Source organism: Falco rusticolus, chromosome 7 (genome assembly GCF_015220075.1).
Source record: "Falco rusticolus isolate bFalRus1 chromosome 7, bFalRus1.pri, whole genome shotgun sequence".
Taxonomy (NCBI): Eukaryota; Metazoa; Chordata; class Aves; order Falconiformes; family Falconidae; genus Falco; species Falco rusticolus.
The window spans coordinates 61,604,328-61,627,481 of NC_051193.1; the positions used below are offsets into that span (position 1 = coordinate 61,604,328).

Consider the following 23,154-nt stretch of genomic DNA (forward strand, 5'->3'; position numbering starts at 1 on the left):
ATACCAAGACAAACAGCAAACTCTGATGTAGTGCAGCTTTGAAGTGACATCATGCTAAATGCATTATCATTCACATTGATAACAATTTACTATTCTTAGGTTTATTTATATATATAGCAAACATTAGCAGGGCACAATGCTACTGCTCAAAAATTCTTTTAGCATCAGTACGAAGCCACCCTAGCATTTCTGCAAGTATTAAGCCATAAGGATACCTCCTAGTTAAAAGTCAATATACCCTGCTGGGACAGAATGCCTTCATAAGAAAACCTGTTTCAAAAGACTTTTACATTACACACCACAGACAAGACTCAGATTAATCCCAGTAAGAATTTTGACCTGATTTATTCACACAAATCAATCCAACTTCATCTTAGACCCAAAATATATGTTAAAAAGATACTAGTAAATTTTTCCAGGTACTAGAGAATCTTGTATAAATGTATTTGTTCAAGTGCTTCTTTGTCAGCATCCTCTTCCATATACACATCATAGTTTAGCTGCATCTCTTCGACCCATTGGCTGAGCTGTATATCTGTCTGAAACGATGAAAGCAGATCCTTAAATTAACACAATGTTGAGAAACACAGCAGGCATTTCAAGGTTAGTACAGTATTAAGAAGGCAAGACATAATAAGATAGATGAATCATTCCAAATTATGCAGCAACGATAAATTAATTTCTGGAAATGCCATTTAACCTAAATAGGGGAGAATAAAGATAACTTATAAAAATGATCTCAGTCAATAGTCTAGATAATTTGCTAGCATGTTACAGCTGCTTCTCTATACGCATTTGTGTAAGCCTCAAGCATCCTGATCAGAGGGAAACATTCTGAGAGAAGTGCTGAGGGAGCAGCTAACTGTACCACGGAACAATCACAGGTACTTTCTTGTTTTACACCCAGGGAGTATTGTATTAAGACTACAGAGGGCTTCTCAGCTGCTCTGTAACCATTGCCTGCTCCAAGGAAAGGTCAAATGACACCACTGCTGCTCCTGGGGCTGAGGATCTATTTCACCCATTAGCATACAGGCAACTTCAATTTCTCTTAAAGCAGACCGCTGTGGCAAGCAAGCTACTTTATAAATAACCTTGTCATGTACGATCAGTGTTTTGTTTCCTAACTAAAGCCCACCCACACAATTTGTCTAGGCATCATACACATAACAACTGTAATCTACCAATGACCTATGGCAGAACGGACCCAGGGCAGGGGCTGGTCCCTCGGAAGTGGTTACTACTCAGAGAACAGCAGCACAGGGTGTTCAACATGTTTGGAAGTTGCACTGTCATCATGTTTGTTTCCAACCACAATTTAAAGCTATGTCACTGGTCCGAGACACCTTGTGGTAATCACCTGGCTAGCTGGGAGGCCACATCTCTCCCTAATCTGTACTGCTAACAACTCACACTGGCATTTTATGAGTCATTTTCTATGCTGACAGCAAGTCAGAACACAAGAGCATCCTCAAGGATGGTCCTTCTTTGATATGTCCCTTTCTCCTACTGGCTTAACAAAACAGTTTGTCACGTTTCAAGGCAACGTGCAAATGTAGAGCTAAATAGAGAAAACACTGCAAGATTTTGCCTCTAGAAGTTTATAAATACATCTGTACTTCTCAGGTTCTACCCCTATCCCTGGAATAAGTCTGATGGAAATTGGCATGATTATCACAAAAGTTACTCGCATCATAATACGGATTTGCTAACTTTTTGCGGGTTTTTTTTAACCTCACAGCTAAGGTATTGTTAATACATATGATAATACAATGATTTATGCAGCCTACTGATACAGGCTGGGATTTCCATTTCACAGGTGGGGACAGTGAAATTACAGGAAGGTGTGCTGGAACGTGGAAATAGAACCCAGAGTCCTACATCTTCTAATCTATTCACAAAATTACATATCCTTCCTCACAGCAATACCGGCAAGCAGCGAACCCCAACGACAGACCTGCCACTTCCATAGGAAATGTGTTGGCTAAAACCAGCTGAAGGAACTTACCTGGTGCCTTGAGAGCGATTCCTTAAGGCTTGGAACTGTCACTAATAAGGACCCTCTTTTCCTTACATTACAAGCAATAAATTCCCAAGCTCTGAAACATATTTAAAAGTAGGTCACCAATTTTTAGGAAAAAACCCAACATTTGATATAAAACGAATCTAACGCTTTTACAGTTTAGTGGCCAGAGGTAGACTAAGCTTAAAGACTTGCTATACATGCTTATCAGTCACTATTAATAACAAAGCAAATGTCTTTGTATGAACAAAATAAAGCTTCATCTTAAAAACAGAGGGAATATTTGGTCTTACAATGTTAGATTCTGTAACTTTTTAACTCTGATATATACATGCATCTAATTTTGTACTGTCAACACCTTCATGATGGACTAAGATTAAACATTGACATTTGGTCCCTTTAAGCTTCTGGTTTTGATGAAAACCCAGTCCCTGAGTGCACTGTCTTAATAAGCTTAACAACAAGCTGTTCTTTACATACATACTTTGCAGTCGTGACAAAATACTTCTCTTAAGACGTTAGCAATTGGAGTATTTAAATACAGCCCCCAGCCTGCCTTTTTTTTCTGATTTTGCATGTCAGATCATTTCTCACAGCACGGCAATTCAGACTAAAAATAATTTAATTTCCAGCATTCTTCAAATGTCATTTGTCTTCATGGTACTAATGCAACATTAAACCACTGCCCCCGAGTTCTCGAAGAATAAATGAATTCTCGGTCATGTGCCTGGAAACAAAACTAGCAATGTGGAACACTCACTACCCTTCACCTATCTGTGCCTCTCTAACATTACCACCTGGGATCAAGGGCAGCAGGACAAGACTTCGCTGGAACTGCTAATGAATGTCAGGGTGTTGGCTGGGATGGCAGCCACAGGCACCCTTTCTTTTTGACTGCCCATTCTAAAGGCACAGTAACTTTGGACAGTAAAGTTATTTATGTTTTAAACTGCTGGATGATGTTTTGCTGGATTAGCAAAAGCTCATCTGTCAGTGTCTTGTACCTGAAAAAGAACCTTAGCCATGCGCTGGCTTGCTACCACATCCTTATGAAGATATATTAGAAATATCATTAACAACCATGTTTTGCAGTGCATCTATATTAAAGCTCTGACATCTACAAGTCAGTGACCTGTCTTCTTTCCGAAGATGGAGCTTTATGCTGATATAGTAATTTCAGATCCTTTAACAGCAAGATACTAAATTTTAAGAGACCAGTACAAGGATGCAGGGCAAGGTTTGGATAAACAAAGCAGCAGTGTTTAGTGGGTTTAACAACAAACAACTGCCGTAACACCTTAGCAATTAAGTACAACAATTAAGCGCAGGCAGTTTAAAACAATTTCCTTGTGTAATTTATGTATGTGACTTCAAAAAGCACAACCTTAAGGTTCTCCATAACTCACAAGGTTACACACACATTGCCAAAGAAATAGATAACTTGTTCAGACACATAGCTTACCTGGCCTGTTCCTGTCTGTTAAGAAAATATTCAAAGACATTATTCATTACAACAACATCAGCCTTCTGAAGAAGTGAAGCCTGAGTACAGATGTCTGCGTGAACCACCTGAAGGAGAAAAATTTCACAAGGCATAAATTAATTTAATACACAAACACAGCCATCAAGTAGCCGTGAAGCCTGTCAACCTACTACAGCGCCTGCTACCACCATTTTGAACGAGTCACAAAAATGGGTATTTCACTGGTTTCATAGTCGATAAAACTGAAGTAAATAACCAGAAAAAGCTTCAAAAAATTCAAAAATAAAAAGTCAGACTTATTTCCTCTAATTAAGATATATGATTCATTACGTTAAGTGAAATAAACTACATCTGACTTTTGGTCTAGAACACTGTGTGCCGTAAAAGAGGAGATGATGTATATGATGGCTGTTAAACTTCAGTTACCTATATTTTATCCCAAATGCTCACTGATTTCCAGAAAAGAGCTAAGATGGCTAAAGCCTTTTTGAGGCTATTAAAAGGCATCTGACAGACTCAGCAGGTTACTAAAGGATTATAGCTAGAAAAGACACTACAGATCCAGGTTTGACAGCTGAATTCTCACAACCTATATTGGCACTAGGAATGCTGGAAAGGTGGGATGCTCAGTGGCACTGGAGGACAGCAAGTGCTTCACCTTACTAAACAACTGCCTCTAGTCAGCACAGCAGCTGGTCTGATTTTATTTACCTTCACCTACCAAAAAGGATATTAGCACGTTATGTCATTTTCAAGCAGGTGAGATCATAGTGACAGGAGAATATGGATGCTCATTAACACTCTGACAAGATGTATTTGATTTCCTCTTAAACACAGAAGTACATCACATCCCAAATCTGAGGAGAAACATGAATATTTTGGAGGGATAAGGGAGAGAAAGCCAATGTGAATACTACTTGCATTCCACACATTTTTTGAAAGTGCATCCCTATATGTCAAAATGGATGGAAAATCTGAACAACTTCTTTTCCTTCCTGTGTGACCTATTACTAGGTTGTGCTGGGAATATACTAACCTGATGGATTCAGTATTTCACGTTTTGTCAAATACTTCCAATATTGGACAGATGTAGAAAGGAATTCTTAATTCTGACAGGAAAGCTGAATGTTGGCACAAAAGGTTAAAAACACTTACGTGTTGAAAAACCTTTTGCCCACTTAACAATACATCAATACTTTTTGGGAGGGTAAATTATGTATTCCTCCTCATAACGCACACACAAAGCGCACAGCTCTGATTGACACTGGAAACAGATACTACCACCCCTGCAACTTCTAAGGGTTCAAGTGTGGAGAAGATGATAAATTGCCCCAGTTTATGACTGCTTCATGCTATCAGAATTCATTACAGCAATTGCAATTATAGACAAATATTTCAAGATCAGCAGTAACAGAAACAAAACCCTAACAAAAAATTAGGCATCACAGCATTTCATCTTTGAAAGCTATACGCCATGGGTTCTCTGCAAGCGCTCCAAACCGGTAAAACAAACAGCTTTGTCTCCTTAAACACATTACCATGCCAAGCTGTTCACCACTGCCTGTAATGAGTGGAAAGGAAGCAACTGTGCTCTTGTGCCTTACCCAGAACTGGCAGGTCAGTGTCTGAAGGCTCCATCTCAGTGAGAAATAGGCACAGTTCAGTTGTCAGAATGACAGATCAATTTTCTGCTCTCACCTCTACTCTGTGGACATCTGAACTATTTATCCGCTAGTTCATGAAAGTTAACAGGTTTTCAGGACAATTAAGATTGGTGATAATTTATCTTATAACAGTGCACTGTGTAGCAGCACAGGAGCTGATTAAGAAGCTCAAGCATCCAGGCAGCAGAGAAAGGATACGGACCACTCCAGCCACCATCAGCAGTCCTACATACAGCAGGTCCTGCTTGTCAACTCCTGTCCTCTACATAAAGCCACTGCTAACTGTTCATTAAAATGAAAGACCATAAACTGGGGTGGTAAGGTATTATGGATACAGGCAACAGCCTCCTGCAGTGGGGAAGGATGGACAGCTAGGGGCAAAACACACCTCAGCTAGAGCTGCCAGGACTCGTGTATCAGAACCCAGATTTGCCCAGACTGTCAGTGGGATCTGGATCACTGTTTCTGAGGCTAAGGGACATTTTACTTCAATCTCTTATCTTCAGTGGGCACAAATAACAAAACCACAGGACTTCTGTACAAAAAACCTGAGCAGCAGTCCTTTAACCCAAACACAAGTGGTGGACTGTTTCACCAGCGGACTTCTTGCAGCACAAGAAGTCACGATTAGCAGTAAATTTTCTTAATCCCCTACTAATGGCACTCCTAGTATTTTAAGCCTCAGTTCAGAAAGATGCTTAAACTACTGGGAAACTTTCAACACGTGTTGATGTTTCCTTAACTTGAATAATATTTAAACCTCAACGTAACATTAGTCTGTATTTACAGAGTGAGTAGGTGAGCGTGCTGAATAAAGTGACCGAAGCATCCCATCCTCCCCAAACACATCCTCATTCCTGTTGGGGAATGTGGGACCACAGAAGCACGTGTGGGTGCACCATGGCCCAGCCCCAGGTGCTGCTGCAGGTAAAACACTTTTTTGCTGGGTTCTTTTTCAGCTGGACCATTCCCCTGACCCGTTTGGCTGTGTGCTGGCACAATAGAGGAGGCAGCAATCGATTTTAAAACTGCTCTGTTGCTCAATGGAATACACACCAAGCCTTTCATGGTTATTTCTGAATTAAGGTCTCAAGTTTCCTAAGATCTGTTGAACTGTTTACTTTCCTCCTCCCAGCATTTAAGTGCTCAAATGGTAAAAGATGCTAAGCAACTTTCTATGTACTTTAACAAATCAAATGTTGACCAAAGAAACACAAGGTTCACGCAGAGATACAGCCACTAAAGATATCATTCCATCCTGCTGCCCTTTGCGAACACGCTCTAATAAAAATCCAAAATATTCTGAAAAAAAATTTGTTATTTAAGAAGGGTCTCTTAACGGTTTTGCAAATTTGTGTCATAAATTATTATCACCAACTGGATTCTGACTATTTTTCAAGCTGGTATGTATTTCTTGAGAGGATTCATTTGGGGGTGAAATAAAAATCTGAGAGTGAAATGTTCAAAGCAGTGTGATAACAGGAGTCACATGACTAAATTAGCATCTAATGAGACTCAAATAGCTGAGTCCTCAGGCACTGCTTTGAAAATGTATTATCTTCTTATCTTTACGCTCTGAAATGAATACTTCAGCAGAATTACAAGGTGTGAAGGAAAAACAAAAAGGCTTATAAAAAAGAATATACCAGGCTGGAAAGCATGCATATAGACCTCCAGCTCCACTGAATTAAATTGACAAGAGTTCCTAACTGCACTTTCAGTCTCATCACAGTAAGGTGTTACAAACACAAAACATATGCAACACCCAGAGGTTACGGATAATCTGGCAGCAACTGGGATTGAACTGGGAAACCCGATGATATTGCTTATCCTGTGTTAAAATATTTTATGTTTGTAATTTCTTTCCAGTTTTCAATTGTTTACTTTACTTTCCAAGAAATTACTACACCCAGCAGTTTGTGCGACTCCAGTCAAGAGCACACGCATACGACACAGGATTAAAGCCAGTATGCTACCCAGCATATTCTATTTACCAACTTTAGCTGGTAACAAAATAACTGGTATTCCCCAGAAAGGCACAAGAACATATTTTTTTTCTCATTAAAATAGTTATTTCCATAAAGGAACTGGGGAAATGGTTCCCATAATGATATCACGTTGTTTGAAACCCATTTTGTTTGTGGAAGGTACATAGGCGCTGACATTCCAAGAAAGGAAACACCAACAGCCCTAAGTCCTTTAGGTGTTCTTAGCCACAAATCTGCACATCCTACAAACATCTTTGTGCTAATGTTAATGAAACACAGGCATTTAGTTTTGTTATTCATGACAGAAACTCTTTATACACTCAAAGTCACACAAGTTAGTGGCAATAACATCATTGATCTCACTGGGAGAAACAGGTAAGATGTACCCATTTTGCATGAGCCAGTACGTAAGTCCATTCAGGGAAGAGGCTAAGTGACTCAACACGTTATCATATTTTGATAAATTCCCTCTTCCTCTCTGCCGTAAGATTTTTTTTTTTTCTTAATGCAAAACCTTTGTTTAAGCCCAGAAGAAGCAAAGGCAGAAACTTCTCACAACACTGTTTTACCAGCCACTCAGGATACCTAGTACGCAGCGGTTAAAAATACATACACTAAACCATGTATTTAGTTACCTTTATTCTGTCAATGAACTGGTATTTTGTAACCATCATTTCTTGCAACTGACAAAACTCTGCATTCATTTCTACTCCATACAGTTGGGATGCTGAGCTATAAAGATAACCCTACATTAGGAAAAGGAAATTTAGTAACTGTGATGCCTTTAAAACAAGTTCAGAAATTTAAATTTAAATGGAAAAAAACCCCCACAGGTTAAGATTAAGAAAGCATTTTAAAACAGCAAGTTGAGTAATGTCTTTCAGTGGACGTGATGTTGTTCAGAGCTGAAGCCCTGATCTGGCAATTCCCACTTATGTCTCAAAAATTTTAATAAAGGATCCAAAATGACATATCAAAATAACAAACAGAATAGTAAAGCACCGACTTCACTTCCACTGCAAAATAGATGAAAGTGGTCTAAGAAGGAAAAAAGCAGTATAAACCAAGTTACAAAAATAGTGGGAAAGGAAAGACTGCACATTTTTGTTTCTTGGGAAAATGGAAGAAGAAAATAGCAAGGGGGCAGAAAGAGACATACACATAGTCAAAGTGAAAATGGAGGACAACGTGCCAGTAATGTAACGGGGTATTTTCATACAGCGTCTTTGCCAGCACCTGTAAGTATTGTATTACTGCCGTTTTCAGATGCTTCATCCAGGTACATACGAAAAAGGATAAATTATCTCTTAATAATAAGCCCAAAATAATGGTTTCAGTTTCAGACTGAGATTTTGGAAAGTTGTTGGGAGACAGTAGGAAAAAAAAAACACAAGTAGCTGAGCCTACAGGGCCGTAACGAAGACACTGCTTTAAGCGTCACTGTCTCCACTGCACACCACAATTACACTTTGCCAACAATGGCAAAGGCAAACAAACAACGCTAAAGATAGAGTATCTAAGATACCTGTGTACTACAATCTAATTATTAACGTTTCCTGAAACCATTCAACTGAGAGAGTAGAGAAGCAACCTGTGAAGGTGAAGCCACCCCTCCTCCAATAAGAGCCAGGCACATGGTTACAAAGGAAAACTCTCATTTTAAAACGTTTCCCCTGCTTTATTTGAGACTATCTTCTACCGTACCAATACAAGCTTTTAAGTACTTCAAATTCAGGCTAGGAAAATTGTTACCATTTAAGGACCCAATGCTGCAAATATTTACAAATGGGAGTAACTTTCCTCATTTGAGTAGCCACAAAATAAGATTATTCAGATGAGTAAAATTACATGCTTGAGTGTTTCCAAGATTGAGCCCTAAACAGCCATTGACTTTTGCAAGAAAGTTGTAATGTGTGTTTTGCATTGCTGTAGGCCATATGTTGCACCAGCCATGCCAAAAGCAATCAAAATTGCACTCAAGTTTCTCGATGGAAGTATTTTATGTGCATTTTAAAACGCAGAGCAGGACAATATGTTTTTGGAGACAAATTCATATCAAAGTCTTCCTTTGTATAATTTAACAGTTTGTCAGCTTCACAAAGGAATTTAACATAACTAAACTATATATAGACATGGTCAAGACATAGAGGACAAACTTACTTACGAAGGAGAGGCAGAGCAGGAACTAGCAAAAGAGCAGCACGTGTGACAGCAATATGCTGCTCTGTTGGACAACAGACTTTCCCTCTCCGTAAGCAAGATCATTTGTACTCCCTCTTGCGAGGAACAGAACCCGAACTGAACCTGCTAGTAAACAGCACCTTACACTGCTCAGGGAGGCAGATCAGAGGTGCCGCTCAGAATGACCCGTCCAAGATGGAGTAACGAGAGTAGGTAGTCAGAGAGGAGGGAGAATGTTTGTCACAGTAATAAAATATGAATTCCTGTGCTGGAAGTTACCGCAAATAGCACTGCACCAAGCCTGGAGCCAACGTCAACCACTACCTTTCCTGTCAGGTCAGGCAGTACATGTTGATAAAGAAACTTCAGTTCCATGAGGGAAAAGGAATGCGAAATAAACTCTGGGAAATAAGAACAGAACAAAGGTGTTGGGTGGGCAGTACTAACTACTGTGTTATTAACCAACGACATATTAACCTGAAGAGTTATCATCACTGAAAACCCGCACGGTTTCCTGCCTGAACTACTGCTGGGGCCCCTGGAAAACCAGGGTTTGCAGATCGGAGGTGGTCTGCCAAGCAGTTTGTCCTGCGCCTGGGGATTCCTTCCCTTACGTGGAGAACTTTGAAATCCTTCATGAAACTGAATTACCTTTTTCTGCACAGTGACATACATTGCAAAATACAAAACAAAGTAACTTGGAAATGCTTAAGTGAAAAAGGGAGCACGGTACCTAAGGCTCAACACAATACATGCAAACCTTTTTATGGGTAGACATGTTAATAGCTTGAATTTCAACTCCAAGGTTTTAAGGAACGGGATGTTCTCCATATAAACCATTCCTCCTTCAATGCCTGTGCTACACTGGTAATAGCACTGATCTGTACCACACCACACAAAAGCTTTAAGACAGATGGTGCTTTCTACTGCTTTTCAGCATGCGAGAGGAGACTGAGGCTACCGCATGGACTTCTACAGTATCGTCTTCCTCAGGCATCTTCCTTTTCAGTGGTACATAGCCCTGCCTCTTCCCTGCCCAGTTTTTGTGGGCAACTAACGTCACTCACACACTGCAAATTAATTCAACTTACGTGTGCAGAAGTCTCCTTCCATTGGTTATGGGAGATAATTCTGACCTGTGTACTGCACCAGTCTGGACAAAGCCCTCCATCAGCGGGATGTCGTGTTGTCCAGATGAGTCACTGCACAAACCAGTTTAGTTAAACTGAATTTGTTTCTTGTGTTCCCAAAAGAGCACTTACCTAAAGATGCAGTCTTGTATGAGCCACACTCGGTGCAGTAGCTCCTACTCATTTTCCCCTCCTCACACAATGAATCAACAAAATCATCATCATAAAGGAATGCATCGACATGAATCATGGGCAGTGGATGCTGGTGTATCTAAGAAGAGGAACAAAATCTAAGGAAGGCGTAACTAAGTTTCTTAATTTCACTTACACTGGTACACAGTTAATTGTCCCTCCACCCCACCTTTCCCCAAATCCCTAAGATTCAAGTTTTTCCCTACTCAAAAGTTACAAATCAAACTTAAACCATAGAAACCCTGCATGTAAACTGGATCACCAAATTCCACTGAAATAACCACTAAGTGGAAGTCGACAAAGGAAAGCAAGCTGGTTTCGGGAGCTGAGCAGGAGACCCGCCATCAATTCTGTCTCCTTAGTGCCTGCTGGCTATAGAGGAGGTACAGGGCAAAGGAAGCTTTCTGTTTCCTACTTTAATGAGGAGACTATAACTTAAATTTAGGAGAAAGGGCAATTTTGCTTCTCAGCTTCAACTATCTGAATATTTTCATCTTCGTGCCTTATGCCTCAATCTAGAAACACCTCTGATTAACACGGGTGTTATTTTCAATCAATAGCACACCAGTTGGGATGCTTGCCTTCTCGCCGTTTCAAGGGGTATAATCTTCATCCTCCTACTCCTCTCTCCTCCTTCTCCCAGGCTTGCTGCATGTGGCCAATCCACTTTTCCTGTGTAAGAGCCACACACCACTTTTCTGGGAAATGCATTAACTTTTCACGTATACTGACAGCTCAAGTAGAAAAGGTGCTCTCCCCTCCCACAGGACTCACAGCCCACCTCATTCTGAGCCATCAGAATCTGAGAAGAGCTGGAAATCATTTCTGGGCTGCCCACATTATGACAACAGCGAAACACTGGCCCCGTGTTTCTGTTTTCTTTAAGGGGGCTGGGAGTTTGTTATGGAGCTAGCATTAAAGAATCACTGTGACAGGTGCCATACCACACAGAATGAAAGCTATGCCAAATAACTTATGATCAAAGTATTAGGAACTATGAAGCAACTTTCCTGGGGTCACACAATCCTGCAGCAACAGACCTGAGAATGAAATTTCCTATACCTATACTCACTCCAGTGCGTGTTCTTTATTATGAACTACTACTAAAACTGAAATCAGCTTTGTTCCCAAATAAATGTTGTGGTTCAGCAAAAAAAAAAAAAAAAAAAAAAAAGACTGTAACAATTAGCTTACTTTCTGAACAGCTTGATGTTCCGAATTAAACATTGCCTCGATGGGTAGGTGATTCCGCAAATCTTCAGCGATATTTTTGAGCACAACATCACTGTTACTCACCACAAGCTCATCAAAGTCATCTATAAATCAAGAGAAACAAGAACCCCTGAACAATCATATGCAGATCATGTGGACTAAGTGATGACCAGTACAATATACAGTTGCAAGACATAAACAATACCAGATGGATAAGGTTTTTATTTGAAATGCATTTTTCAGCCTTTGTTAACTTTTCCAGCCAATGACAGATTTGGATTGTAATAACTTTGCCACTTAAAATAAACGTAGCACTTTTTTGAAATCTCAAATTATTTTCATATTTATAAACTTATAACTCACATATGATGGTCTGGGCTGCCACCAAAGTGATACTGTTTCAGTTTAAGATATAAAAACATCAAAGATGTTTTTGAACTATTGGAGAAATTACAAAACTCATAGTTGCCTGAATGCAGGCTTTTTTTTATATACAAGTCTCTTTTTATACATACCATCTTTCTAATAAAGTGCTTACAAAAAATCAGGGATAATGCACAGTTCAACAGTTCAACTTACAATAAATTTCACATGACTTAAACCATCAAAATATTTCAAATGTGGAAGAAAATAGGAATGGATGTAAACCAGTACGTTTTTGCAAAGCCACATTGTAAATTCTTGCTATTTCCCCAGAATATCCCTGCATTACCTTAACACTTCTTTTTTTTTTTTTTTAAAGACATCTAGAAAAAAGACTGAGAGGAAACCTTGGGAAGTCACCAATCCTTTCTTCTTCCAAGGCTGAATCAGTAGTGTCATTACTTCTCCCAATGACTCTTTTAAAAAAGATTGCTAATGCTGGAGACTCTACAACCACCCTTAGCAATCCATTCCAGTGCTTGACCACACTTACTATTAGAAAGGAATACTTTTCTTAATAACTCATCTAGATTTCCTCTGCCACAATTTAAACTCAGTACTCTGTCCCACTCACAACGGAAATAGAAGTTTGTTCCTCTCCCGTATATAGCAACTTTTTATTTCTCTGAAGACTTATCATGTGCCCCATAAGTCTTCTTTTCTAGAAAAAACAAGATCCACTTATTCAGCCCTTTCCTGCATTTTTTTCTAGGAGTCTGATCATTCTCATCACTCCTTTTTGGATATTCTGGACTGTCTCATCCTTTATGACCTACAGTATTGAGAACTAGACCCATTACTCCAGCTAAAGGTTTATTTGCACTAACCAGAATTTTCACATCTTGCAGCCAACGCCCTGCTTACACACCCCAGTCTCACGTTAAGAGGATGACATTCCTAACTGACATTCAGCATGAGATCTGCTGTACGTCTCTACCCTGTTCTTTTTCTATGGCGCTTTCCTCAAAAGAAGGACTAGATGAAATTCCTTCTTGTCTGGAGATCTTACTGCTCTGAGGACGCCGATCTAGTTCTAAACAAAGGCACATCTCCGGTCAAAACTACGTACCTGTAAAGGAAACACAGAACAAAAAGCAACCACAAACCTAATCCTGAAAAACATACCAAACCCGTCTACTGATTCTCATCTAAAAATAGACATATTTGTCCTCTCTTCCTCACTCTTCCTGGTTTATTTCTTGTTCTGTTTAGACCACCACCATGTTGGGCAAGGAGTGTGGTTTTAACATCTGTGTGTATCACTCATCAAAAGAGGATCTGTCAGCTTTTAGAGGTGTTTAGAAAAGGTAATGTTTATTAACATTGCTGTCCCAGGTGGGAACATTAGTCTACACAAGCTCCATGGCAAGCAGGTTCAAAATAAATCTATAAAATACGCTGCGAGTTTCCCTATGCTAATACATTTAATCTTTTCTAAGAACACAGGCAATGCTAGAAAGAGCAAGACATTTTAAGGCTAGTATAAGATACAGAGACCAGCTAAACTTTTAACTACAAAATGCTTCTGAAACACTTTTTGCTTAAGCACTGTAGTGAGAACCGTACCATTGAAGAAGCCCTCCTTCATTAGCGCAAGACACGCTCTTCTTAAAGAGTGTAAATGTAAATGGTTCTTTCAACATGTCCCAACACTGACTCCAGAATCCCCCGTAGTAAGCAGCAGAAACTTTGCATCATCTGGATTCCCTCAACATATATTTCATTTATTATTTATTAAATGTATTGCAGGAACGCTCTAAGGCCCTAACGTGCAGAATACTGTTGGTAGTTACTATATGACAGCAAGACAACTTGCTGTTCCAAAGAGCTCATAGATAAGTTCTCCAGAACCTCAGCTCCTAAAGATATGCAAACTTTGTATCGAGGAACACAGGAGGACAGAGGCAGCAGCTGCAATGGCAGCAGCATGAACACCACAACAGGTGCAATGCAGCAGCTCCAGCTTGTCAGCATTTTAATTTGAAACCTCTAATGAGCACCCATCTCCTGTTAACCTCATGGTCCATGCAACAGCTTGCAGATTTATTATGAACATCCCAGAAGCAGCGGGTGATTTTTCTTATCAGCTCAGGGAAGATTTCTATGGATGTGACACTACAGAAGTGAACCCAGAGACTATGGAAAGGGAAAGCGGACAGATTTAGCCATTGCTTAACTGGGACGGTCAGCACCACGACAGGCCCTCAGAGTGCAAGGGAGCCAGAGTTTGCTGAGGTGGATAACATCTGAGGAAGCAAGAAGGAGTAAAATCATGCTACAGACAGAATGAGAGAGTAGAAAGCTGATATTAGCAGCTGTACAGACCAGTGCCTGTGGGCAGTAAGCCCCTACATCTGGCACATGCTTTAAAACAATACTATTACTATGCAAGAGAGCTCATCCAGCTGTTATACTGCCTGTTAAGAGTATCAAATTCATATACAGCGTTTAATGAAATGCAGGAAGTGTTCATAGACCACCAGGCCGGACACATCACACGGCAAATGCAGAGCTTGAGCTCCCTTTCTCGTGGAGCTGGTAGGTCAACAGGATCTGCTCCATCACAGCCTGGGCGACCTGCTGTGGGCCACATGAGCGGTGGACGGCTCTATCCTCTCTGTCAGTGTCCCAGCTCCACAGCGGAGAAACAGATACTTTCAGAGGGAGCCAGGCAGCATGCCCATCTTCCCCAAACCCAGCATACCCCTCCCCTGCCTTGACTTCCATTTGTACGATACTTGTCACAAGACGGACCATCTTACATGGGGCCCTCTGAATTCTTGCAAAATTAAGTATGACATGCAAGAGTTCTTGTGGGTGCCCTGTACGAAACAGGTCCTAAGAAAAAATCTTACAACACACATGCAGCTCAAAGGAAAAACTACTGAAACCCTGATACTGAAAAATATTTGACAAATGGAAATGCTCTTTCCCCACTATCAGTTTATAAAGCATAAGCATGCAGGAACAAAAAAAAAAAAAAAAAAAAAAAAGAGAAGGAGGTTTGAGCACACTCCCAAGGTGACAAAATGGCAGCTTCAGCAGAAGCTGTGCATGCAGCGCTTTGTGCTTGCCTGTACAGTCTGTGACTGAACTCAGACCTGGAGAGTCGCCTCTTTCCTGTCAAAGCAAGAAACAGCAACAGCTACCACAATAACTCATTTACTTTTGCAGTATGCAAATATTTATAGATTGCCATCAAGTACAGAACACAGGTGCCAAATATGAAAATATGCATTTCTGCCTCTGCTGGTGCAGTTTTATCAACTCCACCCTTGTGTTTTAACAAATTGTTTGCTCTTGAGAATCTCAGTATCACCTTACAAGGGATCTTCAAAGAAGAAACAAAAATAGAAAACTATTTTTGGTATCATTTAGTGCCTGTTACATATATGAAATGGAGAGTGTGCAAGCCAACCCCTGCGTTCATTGAAAGTTCAGGAAAGAACTGTACAGTTCATGAAATACTGCAAGGTGAATCACAACCATTTGTTTATGGAGGAAGTCTGAGTGCACAGTGTTTGTATTTTACTTCAAAAACCGGTTTGACTGGATCTACTCAACAGGCATTTACAAAATTTAATTAACACATTGCAAAAAGCCTAATTAACACCCTGGTGCTGCTCAGCCTTTCTATGGCAAATATAACACAAAGCTAAGAAAACATCACAAAGCCTCACACTGGATAGAGTAGACCGCTATACCAACACCTAAACACCCCAGCACTGTGAAAGACATCACTGAAGATCAGCAGTGCCTAATTTCCAAGTGACAACAGAAAATTACATGGAAAGAAGAGCATTTAGCAAAGGCAACCGTAACAGGAAGCACCTTATGGTCTTCTAGATACATATCCAGACTCACAGAAGTAAAAAGCAAGTATTAACACCCCTGTTACTTAATATGTGGTTAATTTAATCATTCAGTGTGTTTTAATGATACTAAACAAACAGGTCAAGAAGCCCCACATCTCTAAAACTTTACTATCTTCTTTTTTGGCTAAACAATTTGAGAAGCAATCTCCGACCTGAGCATACCAACTTCTTCAGGAACTCTAAATACTATTTATTTCCCTAAGCATACTTAGCTACTGGTAGAAAGTAATCAGCTTTTTCCGACAGGAATATAACTAGAGCTTATTTTATTAGTTCTTTAAGTCTTTTACATTCATAAATCGAAAGCAGCTTCGAAGTTAAAGTCTAAACGAGGTAAGTCACATACCTACTTTACAATCACTAGTTTTCCCCACCATTATTAAGTTCCAGTGACTAACAACTTAGATGTACTTGGTATTCCTGAGACCTCTCTTGCAGCAGTATCATTTGTCGCAACAAAGGAAATTAATGCCAATTGCCAAAGTTGGTGATTCATCAAATTACAGGTAAATCCCATTTTAGTTTACCAAACAAAGTAGTGGAAAAATTTTAACAAAGGAATACATTCCAGTCAATGTGGCTCTGCAATGCTATTTTGATCTCTTCTGAAAGGTTGTTTTACATGGATAAATCACCTCGACCAATTTGGATACGAAGCCTTGTACTCAACTGCTTTTACACATACACACACACACACAAAATTACATGCTATACTTGTTACATTGCAGAAACCCATGCTTTCAACCTTTTCAAGAGACTCATTCCACTTCATTTCCACCTGCAGTGACCATGTTACTGAAAGGAAACACTGAGGACTATTTCCTGTAAAAAGAGTCCAGTTTTTTCTCATACCATTTCCTATAGTCCTGTAAAAATCATCATCTGATAATTTTACCTAGCAGGTCTGGGAACACAACAATGCCTAGATCATAAAGTACATAACAGAAAAAGCTGGACAAACTTGGTCTGTTCCTAAGAGTACAATGAGAAGTTTCTTCTCCATATGCAGAGCGATGTACTAAAGCAGCACGTCCACCACGGTCTGGTTATGTTAATTTTGTCAGATACCTCTCCCTCGCTGTCTGTTAAAAGCCTGAACTTACAGCACTGTCTGCCCTCAACTTTCCAGTCACAAAACTAAATCCTATGCCAATCTCTTAAAAAGCTGGTTTGCTCCCAGTGTAAGTGAATCCACAAGAAAAAAAATATTTTGTACATAATTATATGTTGTTTATCCTTAACTTAGAGGATTTGCAGTGGTTTATTCTTCGATGATTTTTTCGGAAGAAAACTTCAATACATGAACCATCAGCAATTCAGACCAGTATATCACTTTGAAATCTTAGCTTTCTATTTCAAGGTTTCTAATGAAATAGATAGAATGGGAAAAGTTTGTAAGGTTGTTGTATTTTACTGTTACCTGACTGAAGAAAAATTTAAAAGCTTGTATTAGAACAGTCAGATTTAGCCCTGCTGAATTATTTTTTTTTAAATCTATATTAGACTCCAAACCAGTACATGAAAAACCATAAAGGGTCTTTTTATAATCTTATCTGTGTTTCACTGACATGAATTGAGAGGTAGGTTTTGTAATGTGCATTAAAGCAGCAAAGTGTTCAGTAGTTGCCAGTAAGTACACTGGTTTGGTGACTTCAATCTCAAACTTGACACTAGGATTCCTGTATTTACTACTTCTGATTCTTGTATACAGATAGCCTGATCCATTCTTTCCATAAGCTTTCACTGCTTATCTTCTCCATTCTTACCAAATGCAACCTCCCCTGCTACTGAAAATCTTAAAGGTTTGGGCAGTGGAGGAGTGAGAGAGAATACGACCATGTACACATTTGTATAGAAACTATACATCAAATGCTGGGACCCAACTGAGGGGGATCTTCAGGGGGGTTTCCCCAAGTGGTTTGAATTAGCTCTTGGGCTTCACCCAAGTTTTCTTAGCCAGAACTTCTGGAATGTGGTTATTGCAGAAGGATATTAAAAGTATTAATCATCCTATTATAAAGAAAAAGTTAAGACACCAAAGGTTCCTGTTACTCTTTCCAACTCTTATTATTTCATTTTCTTTGAGATCTAAGACTTAACTCAAAAGAAAAAGCTGCAATGCAAGTCACCGTGAAATGACGTACATTAAACGGCAGTGTGTGGGAAGAGCTGGCTGATTGCGAAACAGCAAAGCAGTGTTGCTAAGCAGCCGCCTTAAAACAGTAATGTCTTCTTCCATCATATGTAAAGTTTTTTAATTTCTAAAATTCACAATACCCCCCCCCCAAAAAAAAAAAAAAAAAAAAGTCATGGTTATTTTATTCTGTATTTGTACAAAGAAGAAAATGAATAGTGTCTTGCATACTCTTACATTCCCATAATTACTAAGGAAAATTAGTCAGAAATCATTAGAGTGAGAACCTGTTCACTGTTCTCTCAGTTCCACATACATGAGTCTTTAGATAACTTGCTTTACTATAAAGTAATTTGGCTCTTGCATGGAAAAGTTTCTCAGTAACATTCCATGCATACAACACACAAGTCAGAAAACACCAACTAATTTCAATTAATAAATAAGGCTCTCTTTGCAATAACACTACTCTTTAAGGGCAACTGCTTTCTGCAGGGCTTTTACTCTAAGACTGCATGTACACTTTACTTGAGAGGCGTGAGGGAGGAAAAAAGCCTGACTACAGCCAACACTGGCATGATGCCCAGCTCTCCTCAGCTGGAAGTAAAACTTTAAGTTCGACATCTTGACAGAAACAGGAATAGGATGACAGTAGGAGGTGGGGGTGAACCCACACGCCACAGAAAAACAACTTGTCTGTGAGGATGCCATTTTTGTTTCCATTTATCCTATCCTTGTTTGCTTAGTTTTTTCATTCAGAATATTATCCCCCCCCCCCCCCCCCCATACCACTTTTCTTTCGTTCATCAGAGGTTTGTTTCTTTGCAACATCTGTATTGGCAAAGACTAGGTTTTTATTTCTGTGTGGTACAAAAATCTGGTAACTTCTTAGCATCTCCCATAAAACTGTTTTCTCTCTGCACAGAGAGAGCCCCAAATTTCCTAGCTGTATTCAGGGTATAACAGCAGAAACCGCAATACCAGCTCCTCACTATCCACCACCCAACCAGTATTAATAATTAAAGCACTATCTAGGTGTTACAATGGGCAGCGTAATTACTCAAACCCAACAATTCTGAGGGGAAAAAACCCAACAGTAAAAGTTACTGTCAGTATGCAGCCACAGAAGCAGCTCAGAGAAACAATACAAAGAGAAGTGTCATCAAGAGTGTTGTGTTGGGGACATCGCCCAAAATATCTGCAACTCTGGGGAAACTGCAAAAAGGGAAAAGGAATGTGACCTGCTGGACAAATGCCTCTGCTTACTTACTCTTCAATGCTACAGGAAAATAAAACTGCTAAGAGAGACAGCTCTTTTACTCCAGGCCTGTATACTCGGAGTGAAGAAAAAGAAAACTGGAAATAAAGCAGGATGACACAGCCATCCAGAAAAAGCGGAGTGGAAAAACATGAACAGATTAATGGCCCGAAGAGGCAATGAAACATATCTTGATAACAACAAGAAGTTCCTACAGACAGACATAAAGCTTTCTAATTCTCTCTCCTCTATCATATATCTACGTGTACATATATATGTACATTAGAGGGGGAGACCACAGCACCTCAAGATAGCACAAAAATGGGGCAAACATTAATATTTTACTTAAAACATCATAATCAACAGATCCAGAAACTGGTAACTTGTACAAGCAGTAGCATGAGACCACATTCCATAGGCTCTAAATTTCTCCACAAATGCGGCAATCTGGGAAGTCGCACATGTCCCAAATGACACATCTGGGTACAATTACGGTTACCTACAGCTTTATACTGCATCAGTACTCGGCAAAATATAATCACAAACTGTAAGGAAATACCAAAGATGCAGATGCTCAAAATACAACTTAATTTCTCAGACAATAAATTAATAGCATCCAGTCAGGGTATTAATAATCTTTTTTTTTTTCTGAAAGAGAGAAAATTATTGCAAATTATTATCAGAGCACAAGCCTGTAAACAAAGACAATAAAATATTATTGAGAGTTACTGCAAGAAACCTAAACCAAAAAAACTTCTGAAGATGGCCCGTCAAGGAGACTACAGAGATGAAAAAAAGCCACTGAATGACAACTACAAAACTAATTACGTTAGTCTTAAGATGATGCACATTGTGAAGCAGCAGCAATCAGCATTGACACAAACAATATAAAACCAGAAGGACACAGATAACTCAGAGGTACTAAGCACAAAGTAGTTCAAAATTTGGAATAGAAGATAGCTTCTGTCTTCATTATGAAGAGAAAAGATGAAGTGAAAATATGTATTTCCTTTCACTGAAAGACCTAGGCACAGATCTAGATCATTAAAATTCAGGAAAAAAATCTTTGAGAGATCATAGAAAGAGAGATCTAATAAAGGCTAGGAACCATAGCGTACTTGTATTTCATGGAAACTATCTATCTATTAGAAGTTTTGGAAGCTGTAGCATAAAAAGAAAAATTTTAGAAGTTATTAATTGACAAAGGATTTTTGCAAGTCTACATAAACTATGCCATCGGCTAAAAATTTCCATGATTAAGTATGATCATTGAATCAAAGTGGAGAAAAGAGCGAGCGTGTTTCCTAACTGAAACAGTTCAGCATTTTCAAGTTTCACTAGTAAGTTCCCATGTGCTTTACTGTATTTGTAAAAAGGAGTCAGTAAGCTGAGAAAGTCGTATATCCACACCACACTAATACAGTGTAGAAGGAGCTGTAATGATTTACGTTACGTGAACAAGCAATATGAATGGCTGCATATGAAATTCAATCAGATTTTTGAATGAGAGCATACTGGATGGAAGAAAACCACTTCTAACAAGATTATTTACAGTAACCCAGGCACCATTTAGCAAGCAGAACATGCTACTGCATCCAGGCAAGGACCCAAAAAGGAAGGGATGAAATATTGCTTGTAACAGATTGCTCTGCCATTATGTCTATATGCACATATGTGTAGACATATACATGTGTACATACACTCACAGAAAATAAGCATGTTTAGTTACAATTAACACTAACTACATCCATCGAACCTCAGCCTTCAAGTTTTAGGGAATCCCATCTCTGCTCTAACCACGAAGGCTGACTTGCAGATGCTCTGAAACATCTGGCAATATCTTTCCTAGGAAAGAACCCGTTGGGGTGGGAGGTCCGCGTGCCCATGGAGGGCAATGAGCACCGTGTTCCTGGCAGGCTCCTTTCCTGTAATGCCAGCAGAGGACCCGCTCTGCCAGACCAGGATCTTCTGGCTGCTCTCCACCCAAGTGGCTGTGGGAGCTGCAAACCACAGGGCACCAGTTGAGTTTGCAGTTCAGACAGCTGGACAACATCTAGGTGCCAGAGCTGGCCTTTGTGCAACAGCCCCCACGTGTTTGCTTATGAAAATGTTTCCACTCTAAAGAGGTGCTGGAACAAAGGAACTGAACAAGAATAACCCTAGCACAACAGGGCATGACTTGGGGAAGTAACGTATTGTACAGCAATTTTCTCCTCCCCAATGCATGACCACCAGGGAGTGAGTTTACCGTGCCAGCAGGCAGTGATTAATGAACAGGACACATGTTTTTCACTGCTTGAAACGATCAAAGGATTCGAGGGGGGGGGGGGCTTCAAGATTCTTATCTGCAATGGCAAAATGCAAATATATCCACAGACTAGGCAGCGTTTGGTCAGTTTATTCAGTATGGCACTATGTGCCCACAGCTCCAGGGCACTGCCTATGGTCAGGTTTTCCATGTCATCTTTTAGTTCTGGTGCACAGTAGCAGCTTGCGCACTGACCCCCATTTCCCTTCTTCGTCTGTCATGAGGCACTTGATTGCAGCATGTCGATGAAATTATACAGAGGCACAAACGGGAAAGTAAACAGAAAGCTAAACAGAAAGCCACGTTAACCTAAGATGACATCAAGTGGGGGAAAGCGGTGTTGGCAAATTAGCTCAAACCTCTATTTTCAAGCCTCTGAAAGGCTGCTGGGAACACGTGTGAAGTTAGCTGAGCAAAGACAAGACTAACGCCTACAAATGTCCCGATGTGCCAGGCGCAGGGCACCTCCGCAGGACCCCTGACCCCGCCCGCCGGAGAGCCGAAGCGGTGCCCACCCCAGCCCCCCGCCCGCACCCCCCGCCCCAGCTCGGGCTGACACGGCGCTGCCGGCAGCCGGGAGAGGCGGCGGGGGCCGGGGCAGCCTCAGGCACTGCAGCCCCGCTCGGAGGCGGAGAGCGGCGGCTTCGGGCCTCCCGAGCACGGCAACCCGGGGCGGCCCCCTCGCCCCAGCCCGGCCCGGGAGGGACCCCCGGCAGCCCTGCGCCAGCAGCGGAGCCCAGCGCCCGCCCAGCGGAGCGCCCAGCCCGGGCACGGCTCCCTCTCGGGCACCGTCAGCTCGCCAGTGGCCCCGCAGCGGAGGGACGCCCCCCACCCCCGCCCTGCCGCCCCTCGCCTCGCCTCACCGGCGAGGCCTTCCCGCGGGCCCGGCACCGGGGAGTAAGGGGGTGCCCGATCGGTGCCAGCACCGCACCGGAACGGGACGGCCAGGCCGCAGCGGCTCGCCCCGGCCGAGGCACGGCTCACGGCTCAGGCCCGCTACGACCACCGGGCCTCCCCCCGCCATCGGGGCCCCGCCGGCTGCCGGCAGCGGGCCGTGCCGTGCCGTGCCGTGCCGCGCCGTGCCGCGCTTACTGGTGTTGCGCATCCAGTGCAGCAGGCGGGGCAGGTCGGCAGCGCACGTGCCCCGCACGGCAGCCAGCACCGCGCGCCTCGCCGCCTCCAGCTCCATCGCGCCGCCGCCGGGGGGCGCCACCGCCTTCCGCCCGCCCCGCCCGCCAGTGCCCCGCCCCCAGCGCGCATGCGGGGCGGAGCCACCGCCCGTGCCC

At 41.3% G+C, this 23,154-nt stretch overlaps 1 protein-coding gene across 1 annotated transcript; it reads right to left on the reverse strand.

Moving 5' to 3' along the window:
* Nucleotides 1–320: 320 nt before the first annotated feature.
* On the reverse strand, nt 321–23,086 carry LOC119151802. The gene is made up of 8 exons (XM_037396132.1): nt 22,961–23,086; nt 11,856–11,977; nt 10,602–10,740; nt 9,619–9,740; nt 7,794–7,904; nt 3,486–3,592; nt 2,009–2,099; nt 321–539 (listed from the first exon to the last, which is right to left on the reverse strand). Exons 1-8 carry the CDS (start codon nt 23,055–23,057, stop codon nt 423–425), a joined length of 906 nt encoding a protein of 301 aa, XP_037252029.1. The 5' UTR covers nt 23,058–23,086; the 3' UTR covers nt 321–422.
* Between the last annotated feature and the right edge of the window lie 68 nt (nt 23,087–23,154).

What these genes read in the sequence shown, in the direction of transcription:
- LOC119151802 (XM_037396132.1), bottom strand. Translation starts at nt 23,057, where the DNA reads ATGGAGCTGGAGGCGGCGAGGCGCGCGGTGCTGGCTGCCGTGCGGGGC. An exon ending in AACATCAAGCTGTTCAGAAA is followed by an intron (nt 10,741 to 11,855) that starts GTAAGCTAATTG and finishes TCCTCTTCTTAG; the next exon opens with ATACACCAGCATCCACTGCC. An exon ending in TTGGTGCAGTGCTATTTGCG is followed by an intron (nt 7,905 to 9,618) that starts GTAACTTCCAGC and finishes TTCCTAATGTAG; the next exon opens with GGTTATCTTTATAGCTCAGC.